The following is a 23,218-nucleotide window of genomic DNA, read 5'->3' as shown; positions in this document are numbered from 1 at the left end:
CTGTAGGGTGGCCATGCACTTGCTTCATTGTCTGTGGTGTTGGATCTTGCCAGTGGTTTGTTTACATTATTATTGAAGTAGCCCTGGAACTGTTCATCCCCTTGCCCGTAGCATAAAATGGAGGACATGTCACTTCCAAGATAGGCTTGGAGGAGCAAGCACCATAAAAGAGGTTAAAGCAACAAATGTAATAAAAACTGTAAACATATTTTGAAGTGAATAATGCATACAAAACCACTAAAACACACTGCTATGATATCCACCAAGATAAACAGAGCTACTTTTTATTCAGATAATTATTATGATAATATTCATAAAGCAAGTAAAGATACAGATTGTCAATGAACTTTTAGATTTCTCTGTATGTGTTCGAAGTTCTTCCTGTTGCTGTCTGGTAGGACTGGAAGTGTAACATAGTAGTAAGGAGGAAGGATCATAATTGAAAGGGTACGGATTCACTTCCCAGGCGGGAGACTGATGTTTTGCCCTTTGGCAAGGTATCTACCCCGAGTTGCCTTTATTAATATCCAGCTGCATAAACAGATAATGTAAAAACCATATGTTATGTAAGTTGCCCTGCATGGGTTAAGAGCAACTGTTAGGCAAATGCAATGTAATGGACCTCCTGTATTAAACCATGACCCGTGTCTGTAAATTCATAGCAAATATAAATAACAAATACAAGTAAACACACAACAGTGCACACACAAACATACACGTTCACCCGTATTAATTCAGGTTAATGAAGTGAAGATAGGCGTCAATTGATGAATAAAATTGTTTAAATAAATCAGACATTTATTCAGTGAGTAAGTGGTTCTGTTCAGTGTATGAAATCTGAGTCTGTGCATGGCATAAACAGCCTGCAGCAAAACATGATAATGATGATGTCACTTTTTACAATGATTTAAACCAAAACATGTCAGACTGACAAAATGAATAAAGGTAATAAATGCAAACTTAAATAACTAAATGGTAATTGCTACCCAACATTAAGCCAATAGCTGTGCACCTAATTGTTGCAGTATTTTTACTATGGATTATTTTTGATAATTATTTCATGATATTACTTTCAAGAATATAAGCCCAGTTTTAAAACTGAAAGGCAAAACAGAGACACAGACCACTAATTGCCTGCTGCAGTAGTTCTCATTACAGTTCCCAATGCATTGCTTTGCATTAAAATAATACATGTTTTTTGTGTCTTTATGAACTGGCATTAATGTGAAGTGATTATCTTATGATTACAAATGCATGAAGCCTCACACACAATCCACACACAAGCACAGAACGTAGCCCGTTCCTCATCTGAAATGCACTTAATGTGTGGCTAATAGATAGTGTCAGATGAATAATGCGCTCAGTAGTGGGTCTGTGGTGCCACGAGAGCTTTGTCAATAGGGGCCTCATAGTTCCCTGCAAATGCATCAGCGCATTAAATACTTTATCTGCTAATAAGTCGGTATGAGAGACATGACGGGTCGCAATGAATTCACCTGCAATTTACAAATCTGCAATAACTACAAGCAGCAATAAATCACCACCGGCGGAAAACAGAAGTGCCTCTCTAATGAATCTGATGGGTCTCTGTCCCCCACTCCACTCTGCAACAATTATCACTCTTTGCTTTGAATAATGTGGACAGAAGAGTAAACACATGACTAGGAGGCCACATCCACATAAATAATCAGTAGTGTTTATATAAAAAAAAAGTACATTACCGGCCAGACGACCTGAAAAAGACATCTTTATTAGCCAGCTACTGACTACAAAACAACTCCAACTTCAGGACTGACAGGAAAACAGTAAGGCCAACAGAGTGGTGTAAATTGTATTGCTAGCTAGATAGTTCCTGTATATTTGAGCTAATGAGTAAACACATCTTAGTACTCATTATTCAGAATTGTGTTTTGTATTCTAAATCAGAGTTGTTAAATGACCTCCTGACTGTTGTGTGTGAAATAATGAATATAGTATCATTGCAGTTAGCTAGGTAACTGTTAATTACTTTAAAACTCATTGTGGTGCCAAAAAAGAGTGGTTGAAGCTAGCTTGCTGGCAACAGGCTTATTTGCAAATATGCATACAGACTTGTCTCTGTTAATATTATTATGGTGAAATTTTCATATTACAATGATTCCAGGTAGGTAAGCTAAGATGAGATAGAGGATAGAAAGCCTGATGATGATGATCTTGATGGTGTAGAGCACCTTGGCTGCAGTGTATTTTTTTTTTTACTAAAAATGTCCTTCTGAAAATGAATAATGATAATATAATATAATATAATACATATATAATAATAATATATAATACACCATAACTGCAATCCTCATTATTGGAAAGACATCCAGGCCCATTTTTGTTGTCTACCTACTGTACATGAGCCGACTGTGCCTAAAAGAAGAATATCATGCTGAAAAGCATACAAATCAAACAAATTAGCGACAAGGGGTGTCATTCAAAGCATGTTTCTTGCTCTAACAATAAATTCTATGCCACACAATGTTACTGTTTTAGGTAACCCCCCTGCCGGCCCCAGAAAACACTAACCAACCTCTAGCTGTTGGATGCATAACTGATGAATTCTCACAGATGTAATTATTATTTTTGTACTGATGTGTTGTGCTCTCCCGTGTTTGTATACAATATGTTTCCTGAACTGAATACCAGTGGTGGTAGTGCAGAATGAGCCAATACCTTTGAACTAAGAGTTCTTGCAAAAAAATTGATTATTATAATATTCAATATCAGCCATTAGAATTTGCTGTCAAGCGAAATGCCTAAATGTCCTGTTTTTCATTTCGTTAGACCAGCACAGGGATTAGTAACCACATAATAAAGATGGGGGTCGTATCAGCCTTCAGGGACAGAAGTGGATCATGCAACACTGTGACCACAGTTCATTAGGGGAAAAAAAATCCAAACATGAACGCATCTGCAAATGTCAAGGGGATGACATTTCCAAAGGTTGTCCATTGTCATACAGTGTCCTATAGTTTTAAATAAAATTGTAAGAAACATTAACATGAAAAAATTTCTGGAACAAGAGTACTTGGGTTCCAATCCCCTTGCACCACCATAAGATACCCCACTGCCCTGTATGGCATTTCAACAAATTCAGCTTCAGCTCAAGTGGTGCTGTTCAAGCTCAAAGTGATATTTGATAGTTTTGTGCATACATTCTAATGCATTTTGAAACATGGACTTTTGTACCATCGAGCTAATTTAAAAATGAATCACATTTGGATACAGCTTTTTAAGGCTAAACAGTAAAAGTTCACAGTTTTGTAGTTTCTTCCTTATCATCATCATCATCATCACCACCTGTTGTCTTTTGGTTTCAATTAGATAGGAATCATTTTGATAGTCGACCTATTTCTCAGGTTTTTATTTAGTAATTTAAAATCCTTGGAAACATAACTTGCCATTTTTTTGAAAGATAACTTTTTTGGGGGTTTTGTTTTGTTAGATTTTAGGTGAAATTACATTAAACTAATCACAAAATTAAATCTATTGCTTATAGTCTTTAATATGGTTTGAGTGAGTTTGAAGAAGAGTCAGTTTTTAATGTAACAACAAGAAACAAGTTCATAAATACAAATTAACCTTTGTATGCATTTCTTTGGTTTTAATTGCTGCATTGTTTAGTCAAGTTTATGTTACTGAAAAAAAGAATGGTTCATTGTGACTGCAAAATCATTTCAATCATTTCACCTCCCTGCCACTCCCATTTATTGTTGTTTTTTTTTTTTTTTTTACAATCACTGTCCCCATCAAGCCAAACAGCATTATATCTTTGGCAATTCCCTCTTTAGAGATGTGTACGTAACTGGATGTGACGTGTGAGTAAATCAAGATTGATCTGACGCGATGAAAATGTCAGGAGCCAGAGCCGGGGAAATGTCAGCGGAAGGATCGCGGCCTCACGTGTCTGAACACGGCCTTCTGCATGGGGGCACACCACATCTTCCCTCCCCAGCCACAACACACAACCCCCTACTCCACCCAACCCCCCCAATTTAATTTCATTTTTTTTTTCTATTTACTCATCCAACCTCCCTTTTCTTTCACTGTACTTCTGTTTCATGGACACATTTGTCAACCTGTCAGATCCAATCTGTCACTTTGTTTTCCGCCATCACAGCTTCACATTGCGTTCCATCTTATTGAGGGCTGACACAAGAGGACGAACCTTAAGTTTTGTTTTTTTCATGCTGGAAAAGTTTTGAGTCATTTTTGTAACTGTCTTTGTACTCTATATTAACCACTCTGTAGAACAGGGGCGATTCTAGGATCAGACCTTTAGGGGGGCTCAGCCCCTAATGAGAAAGTGACATGCGTACAGTGCCTTGCAAAAGTGTTCAACCCCCGTGCTAAATCACTCATTTCACTGGATAACAATTAATACATTATTATTTTTCTATATATGATATTTTAATTTACAACAATAATACCTTTAATGAATTACTAGTGAGTAACATGAGTTTTACACCACAAAATATTTTTTAAGAAAATGAAAAATGGAATATGCTGTTTGCAAAAGTATTCAACCCCTTTCGCTTTGGCAAACCTCAATTCAATTAGGTACACAATGTTACCTTAACATGCAACCTAATTAGTTGGGTCATCTATTGTAGTGTATAATAATAATGGTTCAGAATGAACAATCACAGATTTCAATATAATACACCTGGTTTAGAGAGGACCCTTAGTTAGTGAATGAAACCTGAGGGCGAAGACTCAATCATAATGACCAGAACTTTCCAAAGTAAGTAAAAGATCAAGTTATAGCAAAGCAGACATGAGGAGAAATGTACAAAACATTGTACATGTACAAACAGTCTCTGAACCACACGGGGACAGTCCACCATATCATAAAGCAATGAAAGAAGCATCGTACAATACAGACATTGTCAAATCAGGCCATCCCTCCAACCTGTGCACCTGGGCAAGAAGCAGACTGGTAAGAGATAACAATCTGAGACCAGAAACAACTTTCAGTGGCTGCAATAAGAGAAAGAGTGCATGAGTCACATTTTCTGAATGCTGTACAAGAATGGCCTGTATGTCATGATTTTCTCACTGCTTGCACTACTGTGGTGTCACATGGGAGTCACCATTTTTGGACTGGCTCTAAAGAAGAGTACAGTAGTATCTAAAAAGACCTCAATATCCACAAAAACAAATACTGAATATGCCTACTTGTGGAGGCATCCACACACTGGTATTAGCATAGTAACAGTGTTATACATAAATCCGTTGAAACAATAGAAAAATCAATGTTGGCATTTTTCTCCCAAATGTCGACCAAGCAGTAATCAGCTGTGTGTGTATCTGCGTACAGGGGAAGTGTGTAGTGACACAAATCCTTACTTTTCAAAGCCCGTCCTGAGAAGTAGCCCCGGGTGTTCTCTCTGTGATGCATGTATTCATTTGGAATGTGTGGCCGTTACTCTATAGTGTTCCCAGCATCTCAGTGTAGCCTGAGTCTCAGCATAATGTACTGTATGTTGAGAGAAAACAAAGAAAGAGAGGGGTTTGTAGTTGTAATGCGATCCAGAAGGCACACAAGTGTTTCATCACACGGACTTAACCTTTTGAGCCAGCTAACATTGTTAAGTGTTCCATATTTTATTGATATATTTTTTTTTTTAAATAAAGTTTGTATCTCCTTCTCTTAGTCTGGAGAAAGGTTTCTAACAGTTGATTACATTCAAGTAAAACGTTTTTCAATTAGTCTTTTTTTGTTTGATTTTCATTGATGCTTATAGACTGGCAGTTTTGTGGTGTACTTAGTCTAGCAGTGTTAACACAGTGTTGTGGATCTGCTGCTATTGTATGGACTGTCCATGCTTTAATCAGTTTTGCTGAATTTATTGTTTTCATAAGTGCTATAAATATGAAAACTGTCTCTCATCATTTTCAGTTGTGAATATTAATATTCCCTTTTTGTCTTCTATTTTATTGCTTTCTTGGTTTGTTTCTTGTATTTAAACTTCCTATGTTTTTCAAATAGGGCTGACAACAGCTTCAGGTGAAATTTACACAAATTTACACAAAAATGAGCCAAAGAAAAAAAAAATATATCATTGCCCTGTTAGGAACTGGACAAATTCAGTCCTGCATTATGCTGGGGGGGGGGGGGGGGGGGGAGTCTGCCTTTACATGAAGCAATTAAAACATGAGGTGAAGGCGAGAGTGCTTAAGAGTAAAAGGCAGTGGAAAAATAGGGTGAACAGCCCGATGTTAAACAATGTTCTTCAACATAAACAGTGACGGAAATATGATGAATACATACCTCTGAGTAGTAGCTTGCACAGATGACAGTGATGTATGCCCCCTGTGATGGATTGCAGGATCTCTAATATGAGATTCCATCAACTGTAACTACAATTTTCACTCTATTTGTCAAAGTCTCCTCTATGTATTTTTTGCATTCATCAGTGAGCCTGTGTAGCCTATGAGCTAAGTAGTTCTCTAGCTGTTTCGGGAGCTTGCCAAATAGCTTTAGCTTCCAGTAGCAACTCTGTAGTCTTTGCTTTCCATTTTCATTACATAAATGCTTACTTTAGCTGAATTTTCCACATCCCGCAAAGTAGTGAACGGGTGAAGTGGAGAGTGTCTCAAAATTGCATGCTTCTTAGCGCTTCTTATCCAGATATCTCGTCAGATAATTCTTATAAAGACAGTAATACTTGACAAGAATGGGAAGGCTACATTACAAAAAAATGATGAAAATGTCAACGAGAAAATGCAATAAGGAAATATCGTAAGTATGTGAATGTACAAGATAAAATTCATTCGGTGTTTTCTCACCCTGAGAACTTTATTTCCAAATAGGTTTTTATAACGAAACTGTCTTTAATGTTTTACTTTAACAATGTACAACTTTATGCAAAAGTTGAAACCTTTGAGATGCAAAGGTCTCAAAAAAAAAAAAAAAAAATCAATACCTTTTAGCCTACTGCTGTCATTAGTCATCACAGTTCACCGGCTCTCTTTCCAGTCACCATTCACTCACTCAAATCTCACCAGGGTTTTCTTGTCCATTTTTCTTTCTTTTTCTTTTTTTTCGATGAATTTTCCAGACAACACGGCCGGCATCAGGACACAGCGCACAGGCTTCAACAGACAGGAGCAGAACGTTTACCTGCTGCCCATCCTGGTGGTGGACAGCGGGCCGCCCGCCCTCAGCAGCACGGGCACCCTCACCATCCACGTGTGCGGCTGCGACACCGAGGGCGCCATCCAGTCCTGCAACGCCACGGCCTACGTCATGTCGGCCGCGCTCAGCCCCGGGGCGCTCATAGCCCTGCTAGTCTGCATGCTGATCCTCATCGGTAAGCTAAGCCATTTTTACATTACATTACATTATTCACATTTAATAGACACTCTTATCCAGAGCAACTTACATCGGTTACAGTTTTTTTTTTTAACAATGTTATCCATTTATACAATTCATAAATTGTTATTCATTTATGCAGCTGGATATTTACTGAGGCAATTGTGTGTTAAGTACCTTGCCCAGCAGCAGTGCCTCAGCAGGGAATCAAACAGGCAACCTTTCAGTTACAAGTCCTGCTCCTTAACCACTATGCTACACTGCCGTCTATTTTATTCACATTGTAGCTTCAACCATCATAACTGACTACCTCCGACAGGGAAGTGTTAGAAACATGTATGCGAAACGGTGATGCTGGCAGAGATGGCGTGAACACATGTTTCCTGTGATTCTTGTGCACTGTTTTTCTCTAAAGAGGTTTTGAATGCCCAGAGCCATGGTGTGTCCTATTTCCACGGATCTGAGGACAAATACATTGGCTGTGTAAATTATATTGGAATGGAAGTACAAGTGGGAAGTCTGCAGTTACCTTGTTAGGAGGTAACTAGAGTGTATACCAAGACTAAAGAGGGAGAAAAAAGACTAGCATGGTAGCAAAAACATGGTTTTCTCACCACTAACCCTTAGATGTGTCTATTTGCTTGGGTGAGAGGCTTAATGGACCATCTCCCTTCAGTCAGATTTTTTTTGTTCATTTTGAAGGTTCAAACTCCATGTAAAAAGGCTAAAAACAAGCAATGACATAAAAGATGATCAATATTTCATTTTCACTCAACTGGTGACTTTGCTGCTGGACATCCTCTTTGATGAAGGAAAAAAAAAAAAAACTTTTTGTTCAGGAAGAGGGTACATACAATATTGGGCTTTATGAATGACATCAAACCACTCTGCCACAAAGAACATTCAGGGGAGCTGAATGACTGCAGTGCTAGTGGCTACGGAGCTGCATCAGCACTTACGTCCCACTAGAACAGCGGGCTTTAAATAGACAGGGCTTTCCAGACGTTCGAAGATACTAGCACTCACTTTTCTCGGTGGGAATGCTGAGGACTTGTATTGTCATCTTGAAAGTTTTATGAGTACCCTCTCCTCCTCAGCTCTTTGCAGCCGAAAGCCAGGCCATAAGTCTCCCCTCACCCCTTGTGCTCCCACACCTGCTGTATGTAGTGTTCCCCTTCCTTCACCGACTTCATGAAAGTCAATTGACTCTCTGCAAATGAACTCAGTCATGACACCAGCTAAATTTCGGCTAATATGTCTTAACTGCAGCATTAAAGTTATGTCAGACTTGTCCCAAGTAACATTCCTCTTGTAGTTATATTTTATTTACTAGTCTTTTAAAAGGTTGTTTTTTTTTCCTTCAATAAATGCTGTACACCAGAGCTCTTTGACTAGTTTTTGATGGTTGCCAGGATTTAAACGAAAATGGAGTGGCCAGGCAAGACATCTTCTACACCCCATTTATAAAAATGCATGGGTATGGATCTGTACATAAAGACGAGTTTAGTTAAGTTCTCGGCTGAATGCATCTTATTTATCATGTTTTGAGTTACAGGACCAGACTTGAATCTTCAAACACAGCATAACCAATCAGTCATGCTGTATACGATGTAAATGATGTATGTCTTGAACATTTAGCGCACACATATGTTATAATTGTTACATATTAGTTTGTGACTTTTCTCCATTCTTGTGGGAGAACAATGACCATTTATCCCACTCTCTATGGCAGACTGAAGTGGACTGAGGCATTCTGGCATTGTGTTTTTTAGATGGTGAAAGAGTGCCCTCACAGATCATGGCAGATTAGGCTGTATCGATCTGTTTGTTTATTTTTTTTCTTTAAATCCTTTTGTAGTAGAGAGTTGTTCCCTGGACACAGCCGACAGACCATATTGACAAGCGTGATAGAATTTGCATTGAAAAGGCAAGATTTGCCAAACGTGTTTCATCGTTTTTTTTTTTTTGGTTGTTCAGTCAGTTCAGTTACTATAATTAGGTTGATTTTCAACCTCCAAAAGGAACATATTTATTGCAGTTAATCAGTTCAAAAGCTGATTCAGAAAGACTACATTTGTTTGGCTTGTCTACATGAAAGCTACATGAAACAATAATAGTAAAGGCATCAAAACTAAGAAATAACACAAATGGAATTATGCAGTGACCACAAATGTCAGAAAACAAAGAAACAAGTTCATACATAAGCAACAACGTCACTATTTATATTCATCAAAGAAACAAATTCCAAGCACTTAAGCAGAAGTCTTTAGATAAAAATGTCTTTGAATGCATGTTTCCCCTTATCTTAATGAAGTGGGTCCAAACTTTTGACTGGTACTGTATGCCACAGTGCATAATCTCTTACAAGGACATCTCTTGAAAAATACACAAGAAAAAGGATCCAGAAGTTCACCGTTTCTCTCTGTGTATAACAGTCCTTTCACTGAAAGTTCCATTTTGCCCTCTATAGTAGAAGGAAATCATCCAACTGATAACAAAAATTAAAACTGATTTAATGACTTTACAGCATATTGAATGCAGTTCCAAAACATAAGAAAAACTTTCCCTTCTATAAAGCACCAGCTATAATAAGCACAAGTATACAAGCTGTTTTTTTAAATGCAAGGTTGAAAAATAAAAAAAGTAAAATCATTAATAATAAAATAATAATAAAATCATTGGAGAAAATGTTGGGAAATATTAAAAGTGATAGAATCAAGACTGATAGAAGTATTCAGATTTTAAACTTGAATCTTTGATAGATCAAAAATGGACTGTACACACATATACATGCATTGAATTTTTTTTTAAAAAATACACACTGGTTAGCCATATTGGGTAAACAGAAGAAGTTAATTCTTTGAAATGTCTTAGGGGAAATAGCAATAGTCTAAAGGCTCAGAGAACACATCATCTGTGGGAAAGGTGGGTAGATATGGAAAAAGAGGTATGCAATTAGTTGAAACTGGTTTATAAAGGTTCATATTTTGCATTGTAGGAAGTGGCATTTTACACTGGGAGAAAGTACTACTTGAATAAAATGCTAAAATAACACAGTTTCTAAAACTCAGAACCCACAAGATACTTATTGTAATTCTGATGACAATATGTACGAATTATTCTTATTATGCATTATGATATTCATGAAAATTGTATTTCAATGAGTAAAATAGATGACAAGGTGCATTTTTTATGTACAAATAAATAATAAATGATTTCTTTTTTTTGGCAATTGGCCAGTGCCACTTATCACTCTACTTTGAACTATCTGTTGAGTTTATACACCAAATTAGCATTGTTGAATTTGATATTGGATTGGGTTTCGTTCATTCCATTATGTGAAAATAATGACAAATGAACTGTCCAGCAGGCAGGCTGTGTTCGTTCCTTGCAACCTTTGAAGTGGGTTGTTCATCTTTCCTTGTAGTACTGTTATTCAACCACATTGAAAAATCTGTATGCGTGGGTTAGAAGTAGAAAATCAGCATATTTCTGTGAAACCTTTATTCTTCATAGATCAATCAGACAACTTGACAATGAGTGTAGGCTACATACCATTAGAGTATATTGTGTGTATGAACAGTTGATAAATGAGATGCCGGAGATTGTTTTTTTTTTTTTTTTTCATTCAGATCGAATCCTTAGTTACTCAATTATTATTTTTAAGTAATGAATGTGACCATGTGCACAGGCTACTCATTATTTTACTATTTGAAATAGAAAAATTGCTGAATTACATTACTGCAGTATTCCAGTAGTATGTGGCTTTGTGTGTGTTTGTGTTTGTGTGTGTGTGTGTGTGTGTGTGTGTGTGTGTGTGCGTGTGCGTGTGTCTGTCTCTCAGGTGAAGTCTTGCTAATCAATATTCTCTCTAAATGAAACCCACAGAACAAGCTTCGATTCATAATTTATTTGCTTCATGTGAAGCACAACTGTTTTCATGCCAGTGAATTGGCAAGAAGGGTTGTCTCAGCATTTGAAAGGGTAAACAGGATCCTTTTAAGTAACTCAAAAAAAACATTGTAAAAATAACTATTACGTGCATAAAGCCTAGAAGTATGTAATAAGTCCACAATCTTATGTCTTCCATTCGTTTTTTCCCAAATAATCACAGGGAGTTTCGGCTGCCCCAAGATTAGTATTTAATACATGGTTGAGTAGAAAGCGATAGAGAATAGATCCATGAACTCTGCAAAAGTCAATGGCTCACTAAGTGAATTCTTTTTCATTTCAGTATGATTAGCTGTTTAAACACATAATTAAATAAAGCAACAAGTTACTTTCTATACCACTGCCTTTCAAGGGGAGTGTGTGATGCAAATGAAGTACAAAATAAGTTGGCGTTTAAGTCATACATAGCTTTTAATTACGATTTCTATCACTAGCCGACATCAGTTCTGTCAAGTTACACCGGTGTTGATCTAAATGTATAGGTTATTCTCTAATCAGCTGACCACCTATTCATTCCATTTCACAGTAGTCTTCAACAGTCATGTGCCTGCTATGAAACATTATTTATTATTTATCTCATTATTTATCTCAGAATCAAAATCAATGTTGATTCCAACACTGTGTGCACTGTGAGTAAACGCATCAAAAAGCCAATGCTTGTGACTTACTTCCACGTAATCATTATGCTTTAGAGAACTTTGATCATTGGCAATTGTAATGGCATAGCTTACATCCAGCCAGAGCTGAGGGTCAGTTCTCTTTTCCAAGATAGAAAGTTACCTTAAATTGCGTGGAGGTTTAGCTAGGTACCAACTTGTATAAACTTTGCTTGATAGTAAACTTTGCTGTAGCTACATATACAATACAATAGATAGGTACAGTAATTACTTACAGAAGTGTATTGTTGTAATCACCCTTACACAAAGCAAATACAACATGCCTGACTAGCTTATTAGCAGTCCAGGTTAATGTTTGACATCTCTGCTATTAGGAGTTTATTCAGTTAGCTGCCACTCTTATTGCATGCCATTTTACCATTCTGAATCCTGCTGATCTCAATAAAAAAAAAATTAAAAAATACTATACTCTTACTGGATGGTATGCAGCTGATGCATCCTGCATTTTTTAGTGATTGACATATGCCATCCAAATATTTTAAAATATACTATATTATCAGTGTAGTATACTTTACTACACTATGTGTGAATGTACTTGATGACCATGCATATTCGGCAAGCGTATTACAAAGTATACGTTTGGGACATGGTTCCTCTGTAGGTGGTAGTGCTGCCAGAGTGGGCTTTTTCAGCCAAATTGTGAACTGTCACTGATTTCACACTGACTTTTGGGATTGAGATGCCAGCTGGTATTTTGGCTATTTTTTCCAAAAATTGCTTAAAGTAACAAAAAAAAAGTATTTTGAGTTACAATAGCAAGACAAATTCATGCCAAAATAGAACTAGTCATAACTGTGTCTCCTTAGTGACAAGGCTGTTGCAAGCGACCAGTTAGCTGTCTGGTCTTTTTTGGCATTTTACAAAGCGAACATGTTGATAGTTTGGTTTATAATTTTGGCCGTGTAACATGGTGTCGGATTGTCTGGCTGAAAGATAGTATTATGCTGGCAGTTCATTTGAATGATTTTTGGATTCAGTTAAACACTTTTATAGAGTGGGTACAACATGCTTTTTTTCAACAGAAAGTGATTTTCAGAAAATTACAGAAAGAATCTTACAGTATGGATTTGCTAATGCGACTTCACCAGCACTCATTCAACGCTTGTGTATCCTGAATCAAAGGAATGCATTTTTGAACAGAAAGTAATTTATTTTCCCCCCAAAGGGAAGGGGTTCTTGTTTAGACTTGTAGTGGTGTCCATATATGTAAATTGCACCTAACCTACATTTTAATGCTTTCCATCAATACAGAACAGTAACCATATGGATTGAAATTATTTGATTGATGAAATCTGCTGGGATATAGAAATATATAGGAGTTTGCCAGAGGGACAAACATCATCAAAGACATTGCTAGGGAGGTAATGTAGAGAAGATGGTTCTGGCCTGGCCTCGACTTGAAAATGGAAAGAATAGACTTTGAGCTCAAACTGTAAAGGAAAACCAGAGACACTGGGTCCCAGCATATGTTGCATGTCCAAAACTGTTCTGCTGGCGATGTCTCGCTAATCTTTCATGCTCAGCATGAAAAAAGAGAAGCAATTGTAAAAATAATTTGTTCTGCTTCATGGTTCCAACAAAACGTCCTACCCTCTGAATTACACCTCATTTGCTTGCACGCAAAATATATTTAAATCTTCCTTATTAACATAATGTCTGTGATTAACGTAGTTCCCGTATCTTTACATTCCTTGGATAGTATTACTTATCTGAACTTAATTACATGGGTGATATTCAGAGATTAGTGTCACTTTTCTGTGCTTACTCCACTATTGTGTGTAAAAAGAAGAGAAAATCAGGCTTGCACCTGTTTTAATGCGAAAAGGGGGCTTAAGACATGATGACTGCTTAATATTTAATTCCAGCGCTACAGTGTGTAGCCCAGCGGTTTAAAACCCAGAGCTGAGATATGCCTCCTCCTTGTTAAGGTCAACTGCAGCCACAAATCACTGCAATGTCTCGTAAACAACATAGAGTGACAAGCCGACTGATTCATTTCAAGGGGCACTCGGATGTGGAGTGAATGTTCCTGTTCCCTTTACAGCCGCTGCGGCGGCAATGAAATATAGTAGCGTTATAACTACAGCTGTGAGCAAACTATTCATATTGTACGAAACCCGCACTATTTGCCATTAAGTAAGGAGAGACTTCCACTGAAACCATCGTTTTCTGTTAAGGAACAAAATCCCTGGCTTTCTGTCATGGAGGTGGAAGAAAGATTGATCAGTAGAAATTAAGTGTTTGAAATGTTTAAAATTTCAGAGAGTTCACCACAGAGGTTTCAATTACTTGTCACAATGTAGATGAGGCAGAGCTCCAAGTGCTGCAAGAGAGCTTCCATTTATACAGCTGTAAGAATTAACATGTCAAGGGAAAAAAAGAACAATGAAATCAAGATTGTGTGCACGTTCATGTGTGCATGCCTGTGACCATGCAAACTGCCCTTATATTGTTTGGCCTTCTCTTTCCCCCTTTACCCTTTATGGTATTCAAAAAACAGCTTGTGTTATCTTTCTTGATGGCTCCCTCTAGAAAGTCATGCCATATCTGACAGGCATTTGATAACCATAGAGCTGTAACCTTACAATACTCCGGGGTCAAACCTTGACATATGAATAGGCAGCCAATTAATTCTGGTTTCAGCCATACAGACAACAAGGTGCAGGTTTTCCATTGATGCCAAAATTGAGAGATGTCCCTGGTGGCACTGTACACCAGAGTCAGCTGTTGTCATGTGAAATATGTGTAAAATATGTTGAGTCCATAATATCTATGTATACTGTCAGATAACAGTACACTCAGTGTACAGGAATTACAGATATAAGATATAATAATATGTAGTTATCACAAATAATGGGACAGAGTGATACCTATATGTTTAGAATGTGAATCTCAAAACTGGAGGGCACATGGATGTGCTTAGACTATATTTCCTTCATATATGTATAACTGCTTAGCCAACAAAACAGCTAGCATCACAACCGTCAGGTATTATCCTAAGCTTCAGGAATTCCCAGCTGTGTATTTGATGTATAGTATTTTGCCACTGCCAGCAAACCTATTTTAACTAATAAATGTCTTTCTTGTTAGCTGACAGGTTGAATCAGGTGTGCAAGTATGTGAATAGATCTAATATATTGAAAAATGTAGTCATCTGTTAAAAGAATTAATGAATGCAGAAAAAAGAGATTGGACATGCCAATTACTATTCTAATTTAGAAGCTTATCAAGTACATACAATTCAATTCTTAAATTATACTTTGAGGGCAATTACTTACTAGCTAATATTATTTTGTCTTCATTAGATGAGAATGTCAAGTTCAGATCTGGTGGGAAGTATATCATGTTGCTATAAGATACTATATTGCACCTACCCTCTAAAGCTAACTGATGAATTGGCCTCTAAATTGAACAGATTTAGCCTCAGCAAGCTAGACTTGCTAAAAATGTTCACATTGTTATGATTGGGTGGCATTAGTCAGCACCCTGAAAACTGTTGTTGCTTTCTTAAATAATTAAATCAGTGTATAATTGAAATAAGGAAGGTGAAATAAGTGGCTTCAACTTCAGTGAAAAACATTGAAACCGGCCCTTTCTTGAATGTAGCTGCTAGCATTATATGTGTACCAGCTCACAAAAGAGCCAGCAAGTACCTAGCTAGCACACCACGTCCACAAAGACCACAAAGTGTGCCTTGTTTGCTGGCTTGCTGCCTTGCCATGGAAGCCCGCCTGTCTCAGAGAGGAGACACTGAAGTACTATCTTTCTATTACTGAGCGGACCTCGCTATTTGCTGGTTGACCTGCTTGTATGTATGGGACTCCTTGTAAATGAATTGCAGGTTCGACTGTTGTACCTGAGGCTGGTACAGAGGTGTTTCATCTTTTTTGGACTCTACCCTACAAGGGGCAAGCTTCTCAATGTAATGATTCTCTAACCAGCCCTATGCACCCTGCATTATTTTTGGCATTTTGGAATCCCAGATTACTCTGCAGTTTAGATCTGTAATAGTTATCCACACACATCATATGTCATTTTTTTCAGAACTAATTTTTCTAATGGAAAATGCCATGCCCTGACCATAACATGATGAATTTGATATGCCCTTTTGTATGAGGTAAAATAATCCTCATTTGTTGAAAAAATTTGTTTACTTGAAAGCCTCTCAAGAAGCAAAAGTGTCAGCTCAGGTATCTGTACAATGACTGATAGAGTATAGAGTTGTGCATCCAAATACACTGCAACTATGAATGGGCAGAGGTTGTGTCTTTGTATGCAATCTTGTTGTTTACTCTCACTTACTTATTGAACACCATGTAAGACCCATGTTTCTGGTACATAGCAAAAAAAAAAGAAAAAAGAAAACCTGTTTACGTCCTGAAATGACCGAGATATTAGAGATGAATTCGGAGTTGAGGGAAACGAGAGAATCACTGGGGATGCAGAAATATAGGCAGACTTTCTTCCGCTATTGCAGAGCCAATTTTATGTTTACCAGTGATGTATTCGACACATTGGAAGTGGCAAGCCGCCTGTACACGACGAAATGGACAGGAAGTGTGTATGTGGGGAAAAATGATAAGAGTTATTCAGCGGAGAATGAGGTAAGCTCATTTGGCTGCAATTTGAGACTCTCAGGTTATAGAGGTCTGAGAATCATGCACTTTGTTGCTGGACTTTGAGCACTTCGCAGTGGGAGTGCCATTCTACTAACACTGTAATGTCTGTAGAAACTTCCCTTTTAGGGCCTATTTATGCTACCGAGTTACCTGCTGACATGGAAGCTGAAGAGCATTTATGCTTACTAGGTGTTTGTGGCCTCTGGTACTATATGCAAGGGAAGCTATGTTGCCCAGTTTTAAAATCTCAGAGGTGCACAGCAACAGTGCTACCTTGAACTGCAGTGAATGCACCCTACTGTTTTAGTCGAAATTGTTCAGGTGACTACTGCTTCGGCCGTTCCACCTGCAAGATGCATAAACCAGGTCACAGGGCTGGGTTCAGTTTGCCATGGCAAGTGAATAAGGAGGACTTGACATCAGCCTTGGTTGTCCATTTAAATTAATGCACTAGGGTTTAATACCATCCATCTGACTCCACAACACTTCATACAAGTCCTGCAAGGCCAGCACACAGTATACAGGTTACTCCAAGAGACATGACTGCAGTAGATTGTGCCAGTCACCACAGTCGCATAGGCTGTCTGTGGCTTCTTAAAGTGGCGTGCAACCTAAGGTCTCATCCCCACCCATCTTAATTGAGAGCAGTGTATCGAGAAAGGTTGGCCTCCAGCTCTCCTGTATGCGTTTCCCCTATTCTAGAAGGAAACACCACACAATCCTGTTGGGGCTGACGTAACTGCAAATACCATGCTCAGGGGTTGTAAGGGGACCTCTGGTGGCGCAATTGATACTGCTCCCTACCAGATAGCAACTGTTGATGCAGGCAGAGGAGGTGCTGTTTCACTCATTTGTAGAGCTGCTCCACCCCTGGGCTCGGCTCCTAAACCTACGCAGCTGTTGGTGGTTGGGTTTAAAGGTAAAGTAGTGGAAACACTGTAAAATGTGAAGGCCCACTCTACACTGAGAGTTTATTTGTACCGATGGCTCATCTTTCAATCCCCCATGTTGTCTCAAGCCTTTGGTTTTTAATTTATGCAAAGTTGGTAGATAGTGGTAATTTGCCTTCCACCCTTATGGTTCCTAGCTGATATTTCAGCTAGTTGCCCCAAGATAGAATAGTCCTCTTGAGAATTGCCTACAGAGAGGTCCATGGCTCTAGACTGGGCAGTTGCATTTATTATTGCCTTCTCTCAACCATTGTTTGAGTCCCTGGAGAGGTCTGTTTTTAATGGTTGTCTATGCAGACAGCGTTTCTCTTGTCGATTACATTGACAAGTGAATACCAAGCCTTGTTTGTCCACATAGACTACTTCAGGTTCAGGCCAGGTGGTTCAATGATCCGAAGATTAAACTCTAATTTGTTGAATTGGATAGCTCTCCCTCCAGTGTGGATGAATCCATACAATTCCCTTCATTCCATCTTCCTCCCTACATCAGGTGAGGATCGCCATGTGACTCTGCTGTGCTTGATTTATGAGCTTGATACCTATGCAGCCTGCACCAAAGTAAGTTAAAAGCTCAGTCTGGGAAAGCTTATTTTGGAAGGCGTGCTGGCCCACCAGCTCTGGCAGTGAGCCAGTTGGCATATGAGTGGGCTTGCCCTCCTGCTCCCACCTTAAGTAATCTTACATTCTCCTCATGTACCTTGTTCCATGGTGCCACCTTGGAAGAGGCATATGTTGCAGCTACAGCATGCGTTCCAGTTTTCCTTGGTTTACAGTGCTTTGCACTTTGTTTGGTTCCCAGCCCTCTGAGGAGGCAATGTTGGGCCTTATGCTGATCTGTGGATCTGTCACCCTGTATAAAATATGTGTTGAAAGGCTCTGAATCACTGCCTTGGACAGACGGTGACAATTTAATGTGACGCGACTGATCAAATTGAACTCGCTGCAGTCGAAGCTATAGCGGTGTTTTGAGTATCCTAGCCCTGGGACGTCTCATTTCCCAGTGAGTCTGTGCATACTGGGATGTATGTTGCCTTGTGAGTGTGTTATTTACATGAACTAATTTCCTGAGAGCCCATATATTGTAATTCGTTCCCAAATTTCTCACGCGCAATATTCTGTTGGTTGTTAAAGGGGGAAGATTTGTGTGTATGGAGTCCCTACGTGGTATGTGACGTACGATTGTGCACGTACATACAAGTTAGTGTGCCTTACAGAATAATGTTATTATCTTAAGTCACCGAGGCAGTAACATTCCACCTCCATCTTTCTCCCAGGGAGGAAGGCTACTTAGCTAACGTTACGCTGCTGCTATGTTTTCTCTAACTCTGCGATAAATGCATTCTGCCCTGCAGTAGAGCAGAATGCATGCTGCAGTGAGAACGTGGGTTCTGTTTATTACAGGGGCCCGTTGCTTCAACCGGTCTGGCTTGTGGAAATGCATCGGACGGAAATTCCACCACTTTGCACTCGCAGCGAGGCACGTTTTTAATCGCATAGCTTTCGTCACAGTTTGACTGATGAAATACGACGCCATCTGTTTCTGTGCCTGATAGACACTGTCTAAGCGATGCAACCAGACACCACAAACCCATCCTCCTGCTTATGACTGCCTTGTTACCCAAGTGATAAACCCCTTTTTAAAATTGTTGCAATGTCAGTCTTGTCAAATTGTACACAGGATGCATGTACGTAGGCTTTGCACCAGCTTGCAATAATAGTAATGTACTGAATTACTGCCATTCCCATCAAACATTTCAACCATGTAAATACTGGGCTTACAATAAATAAAGTAAACAACATAAGTAACTTAAGTAAGTAATGCCTCACATCTGAATGATGGAGATGATCAGAAATGTGGGAAATAGCTGTGATACCCTAAGTATGTATCTCTGTTATTGTGGCGAGGGGCAGGCGGGTGGGGGGTGTGGGGTTGCTCGGCTTCCTGGAGACCCGCGTCTCGTGATTAGATCAATCGTGGCGTGATGAAGCAAATGAAAACAAATTTCTGCCTAATTACCAACAAACAAACAATCCCTCCATCAGTTAATTTAGGGGGGGGTGACGTGATGAATCCATCTCGGCGCAGGAAGGCATCTGCGCACATCCTTTCCAATTACGGCCCATCTGCTGTGATGAACTCCTCGGTTCATGCAGCAATCGCAGCCCAAGGGTAAATTAGCTGTCTTGTCAAGAACGTTTACCAGAACATCTGTACGCAGTGGAGCCGCCACATGTTTGTCTTCCCAGGTACATGCTGCAGTGTTGAGGCCTAGCTGAAAGGGCATCGTGTTGCTCCCCCCACACCACCCCCCACCCCCTCTCCGGCTGCACTGTGGCCATTTATCAGTTAATTAATGAGGATGCATGGCCCCCCGCCCTGACCTAACTCCGCGCTGCAGCCCAGTTTACCAAGATAGGAGATTGTTAGATGTTTCCAGGAAACGTTCACTGACATGGTTTGTGAAACTGCCATGCAAGCTTCGGATCCTCTTCCATCTGAGATGCTTTGCATTAATTTATTTCTGATGTCTAATGCCATCAGATTTAGTGACATTAATCAAGTAGATCTGATGAGAAGTCACACATTCAGTGGCTATTATTTTACATTAGACTCAACACAACAGTGAAGTGATTACATAGCAATGCCCTTTTCAGCTTAAAAGATTAAATATGAATTCACTGTCTCCTTGCATTATTCTTTCAGTGAAAATATAAATGGGATTTATTTTTGCTTTTTGGTGTAATAGAAACTGCTACATATGTTGGAATCTTTAAAGCCTGTCCATATGTAAGGAAAGTCTGTCTTGTGTTCCATTATTTGACTTCACTGTTCAATGCAGTGCATAGCTATTGATGCCTTTGGATACTTCTATCGAACACACAAAGATCAATATGCAATTAGTGAACAGCATGCATACTGGCAACCTTTATGTGTTGTTGAGGTAGCTGTGTGGCGTGCAGGGCTCCATACATCGCTGTCTATATGGCCTGAGCCTGCCTGCAGTATGTGATGGTGATTAAGGGAGAACAATTAATGAGCAGTAATAAACTCAATGGTCAGAGAGAGAGATTACTCCCCCAAGCCTGAAAAACAGACAATATGGAGGCAAGCAGATCATCACTCCTGTTGCTGGGAGAGGAACCAATACCGATCAGCATTCAGGTCCTCACTACCCCACCTAGGCATTCCAGAAAGCTCATCAACACATGAAGACTAATTCTTTTTTTCAAGCGTTGTTTTTCAAATCATTTACACCAAATAAAGGTAATTACTGGGATCTATATGAGCCATTTATACAGATTAATATGATCATCGCCGCTGTTTTTCCATCTATTCCGCATGAAAAAAAATTCCCAGGGTTTCAAAGTATGGAGAAAAATGGACTGTGGCAACACAAACATACTGTGTATAGCCTCTCCAAGGTGGGCTACATGAGTGTAATCTGAATCAATACATTTTTTGAGACAGTTACGGACACATACCCCCCTTAAACTAACAAACTGAAATCTGGTGCATAATTTCCCACAGTGACTGGGCCAGCTATAACTTTCCTGTGAAAACCCACCAATCCCGCAAAGGTATTATATATGTTTTTGTGGACCAGAGAGACCAGAAAACACAGTGGTGTGTCACAGATTATTATTTATTGCTTTCAGACTGCTTTATGTTTGTATGCGTTTGCCCCAGGCAGGATCCTTACCTGCATCATATGATGTATGATGCCCACCGTTTAATGATATATATATAAAGGTCCTCTGGCTGGTGCCCATGAAAAATATTGCTAAGTCTCGCTTTCAGGCATTGTGGGGAATGTGTACCTCCTAAATGAATTAGCATATGAAACGTTGTTGTAAGGTGTTGTTCCATAACTCTTCTTGAAAGCACTAAGTCTTCGGTGGTTTAGGAGGGGGCTGTTTCGTATTAAATTAAAGGTGAGACAGAGAAAAACACCAAATGAAATCAAAATAAATGGGGACATCGATGCGACATCATTTTCAAGCTTACATCCCAGATGACCTTTCCTTATGAGCAGTGGCGCAGTGATGCCTTGATTAGTAAGCAAAAAAGGCCTATGTCAGTGGGGTAGCTGGGGGGTTACAGTCTAATTGTGTCCAGTGGCAGCGTTTGTGCTGGAGCAAATAATATGGTTTGCGCCTCTGACGTAAAAAGGGCATCTACAGCACAGGAAAAACGCAGCAACGGCAACCTCACACTGCCTCCAGGCATCACCACTATCATCCAATCTATGTCAGAGATCCCAAAGATTATTATGATGTACTATTAACTATATTTATTTTGAGATAACACATAACTCATTTTGCCCTTAAATTATGAATATTTTATCAAGATCTCCAGTAATATACACAATATAAAAAAAATGGAAATCCAGTTGTAGACTGTTATCTAAACAAAGTCAGAAGTTGTCTAAACATGAGGTTTGGCATTGCTTGCATATAAAGGCTATAAATATTCTACTCATTTATATTCAGTGAATCTTCAGAACATTCGGCCATACTGAGAGTAAATAAAACTATCGTAGGGATGTTGCTTTGTGATGATGTGAGGACAGAATTATTCAAGTGCAGATGTCAAATTCATTCAGAGTAAACAGTCCTGAAATCATAATAATGTCAGCCTTTCCGGAGAACATAGGTAGTAAATAATAGTGGTAAAATAAGTTGAAATCTTTGAGAAACCCTTCCCACCACATGTTGAACCACGTGGAATAAATAATTCAAAAATTACTGAAAAAAAAAACTCCCAGAAGAGTGTTTATCACATTTACACTCTGTTATAACTGAATTTTCACTTTGTTACATGTATTAATAAATATATGTATTACTGTGATTCCCAAATGGCACCTTAACTTAGACCATTGTTTGCTGTGCAGGTTGAGATACTCCAGATATAGGCCATGCAGTGCTTACTGGTGCTCTGACATATTGTGTTATTGAGCTGTAACTCTCCACAGGAGACAAAAAAATTTGGAATGACATGGAGAAAGTTATTGTGATACATATTATACGATGTACTTTAAGCCTTTCTTTTCACAAGATGTGTACCTAAACACAACGAGACTCATCAATGTTAAAAGGCTGGACAAAGTAAGGCATTAATGTTTTACTTAGCCATACAGATTCTGCTGAGTTAGAGTATATTTTTATACTGAATGGAAATGGGCATTGGAATGTATAGTGCATTTGGAGTACCCTGCCTGATTACTGTCCAAGTGTAAGGAAACGCTTAGAACTGCACATATAAGTGCTTATCACTGTGGAGTGACTCCTTAGTTGTCAGACCTTGAAGCAATTTGGCACCGCTTTATTATGTCTACAATTGCTTTGATTTTTAAAAAAAAACATTTTTCTTTATTCACATATGCAGTCATGTTACCTTGAATCACCCAGGACCCTGGTGTCAAATTAATTTCCTTTCCCTTTTCCTAAAGCAGAGCTGTTTTAATCTTGGCAAGAGTGTGAATTCTTCACGTTCCCATTCATTCTTTTTTTAACTCGCTAATGCCATAATTCACTCTGACCCTGCTTTTTTCAGACAATAGGGATGATTGTCATGCGGTTTATAAGCCAATCCACGTTTGACGCATGCAAGGTCAAGAATACCAAATAGGTTTCTTGCATACCTCTTCTGGGGAGAATGTCTTTCTTTCCCTTTGACAC

At 38.8% G+C, this 23,218-nt stretch overlaps 1 protein-coding gene across 1 annotated transcript in view; it reads left to right on the top strand.

Annotated features, from left to right (window-relative positions):
• Nucleotides 1-23,218, top strand: part of LOC118778853 (cadherin-22-like) — a 103,131-nt gene that overhangs the window by 74,042 nt on the left and 5,871 nt on the right. Inside the window, exon 10 of the mRNA XM_036530615.1 lies at nt 7,089-7,340. Within this exon, the coding sequence (XP_036386508.1) occupies nt 7,089-7,340 (252 nt within the window). The remainder of the gene's footprint in view (nt 1-7,088; nt 7,341-23,218) is intronic.

The sequence above is a fragment of the Megalops cyprinoides genome, chromosome 6, assembly GCF_013368585.1.
Source record: "Megalops cyprinoides isolate fMegCyp1 chromosome 6, fMegCyp1.pri, whole genome shotgun sequence".
Classification (NCBI taxonomy): Eukaryota; Metazoa; Chordata; class Actinopteri; order Elopiformes; family Megalopidae; genus Megalops; species Megalops cyprinoides.
This window is presented reverse-complemented; position numbering and strand designations above follow the sequence as displayed.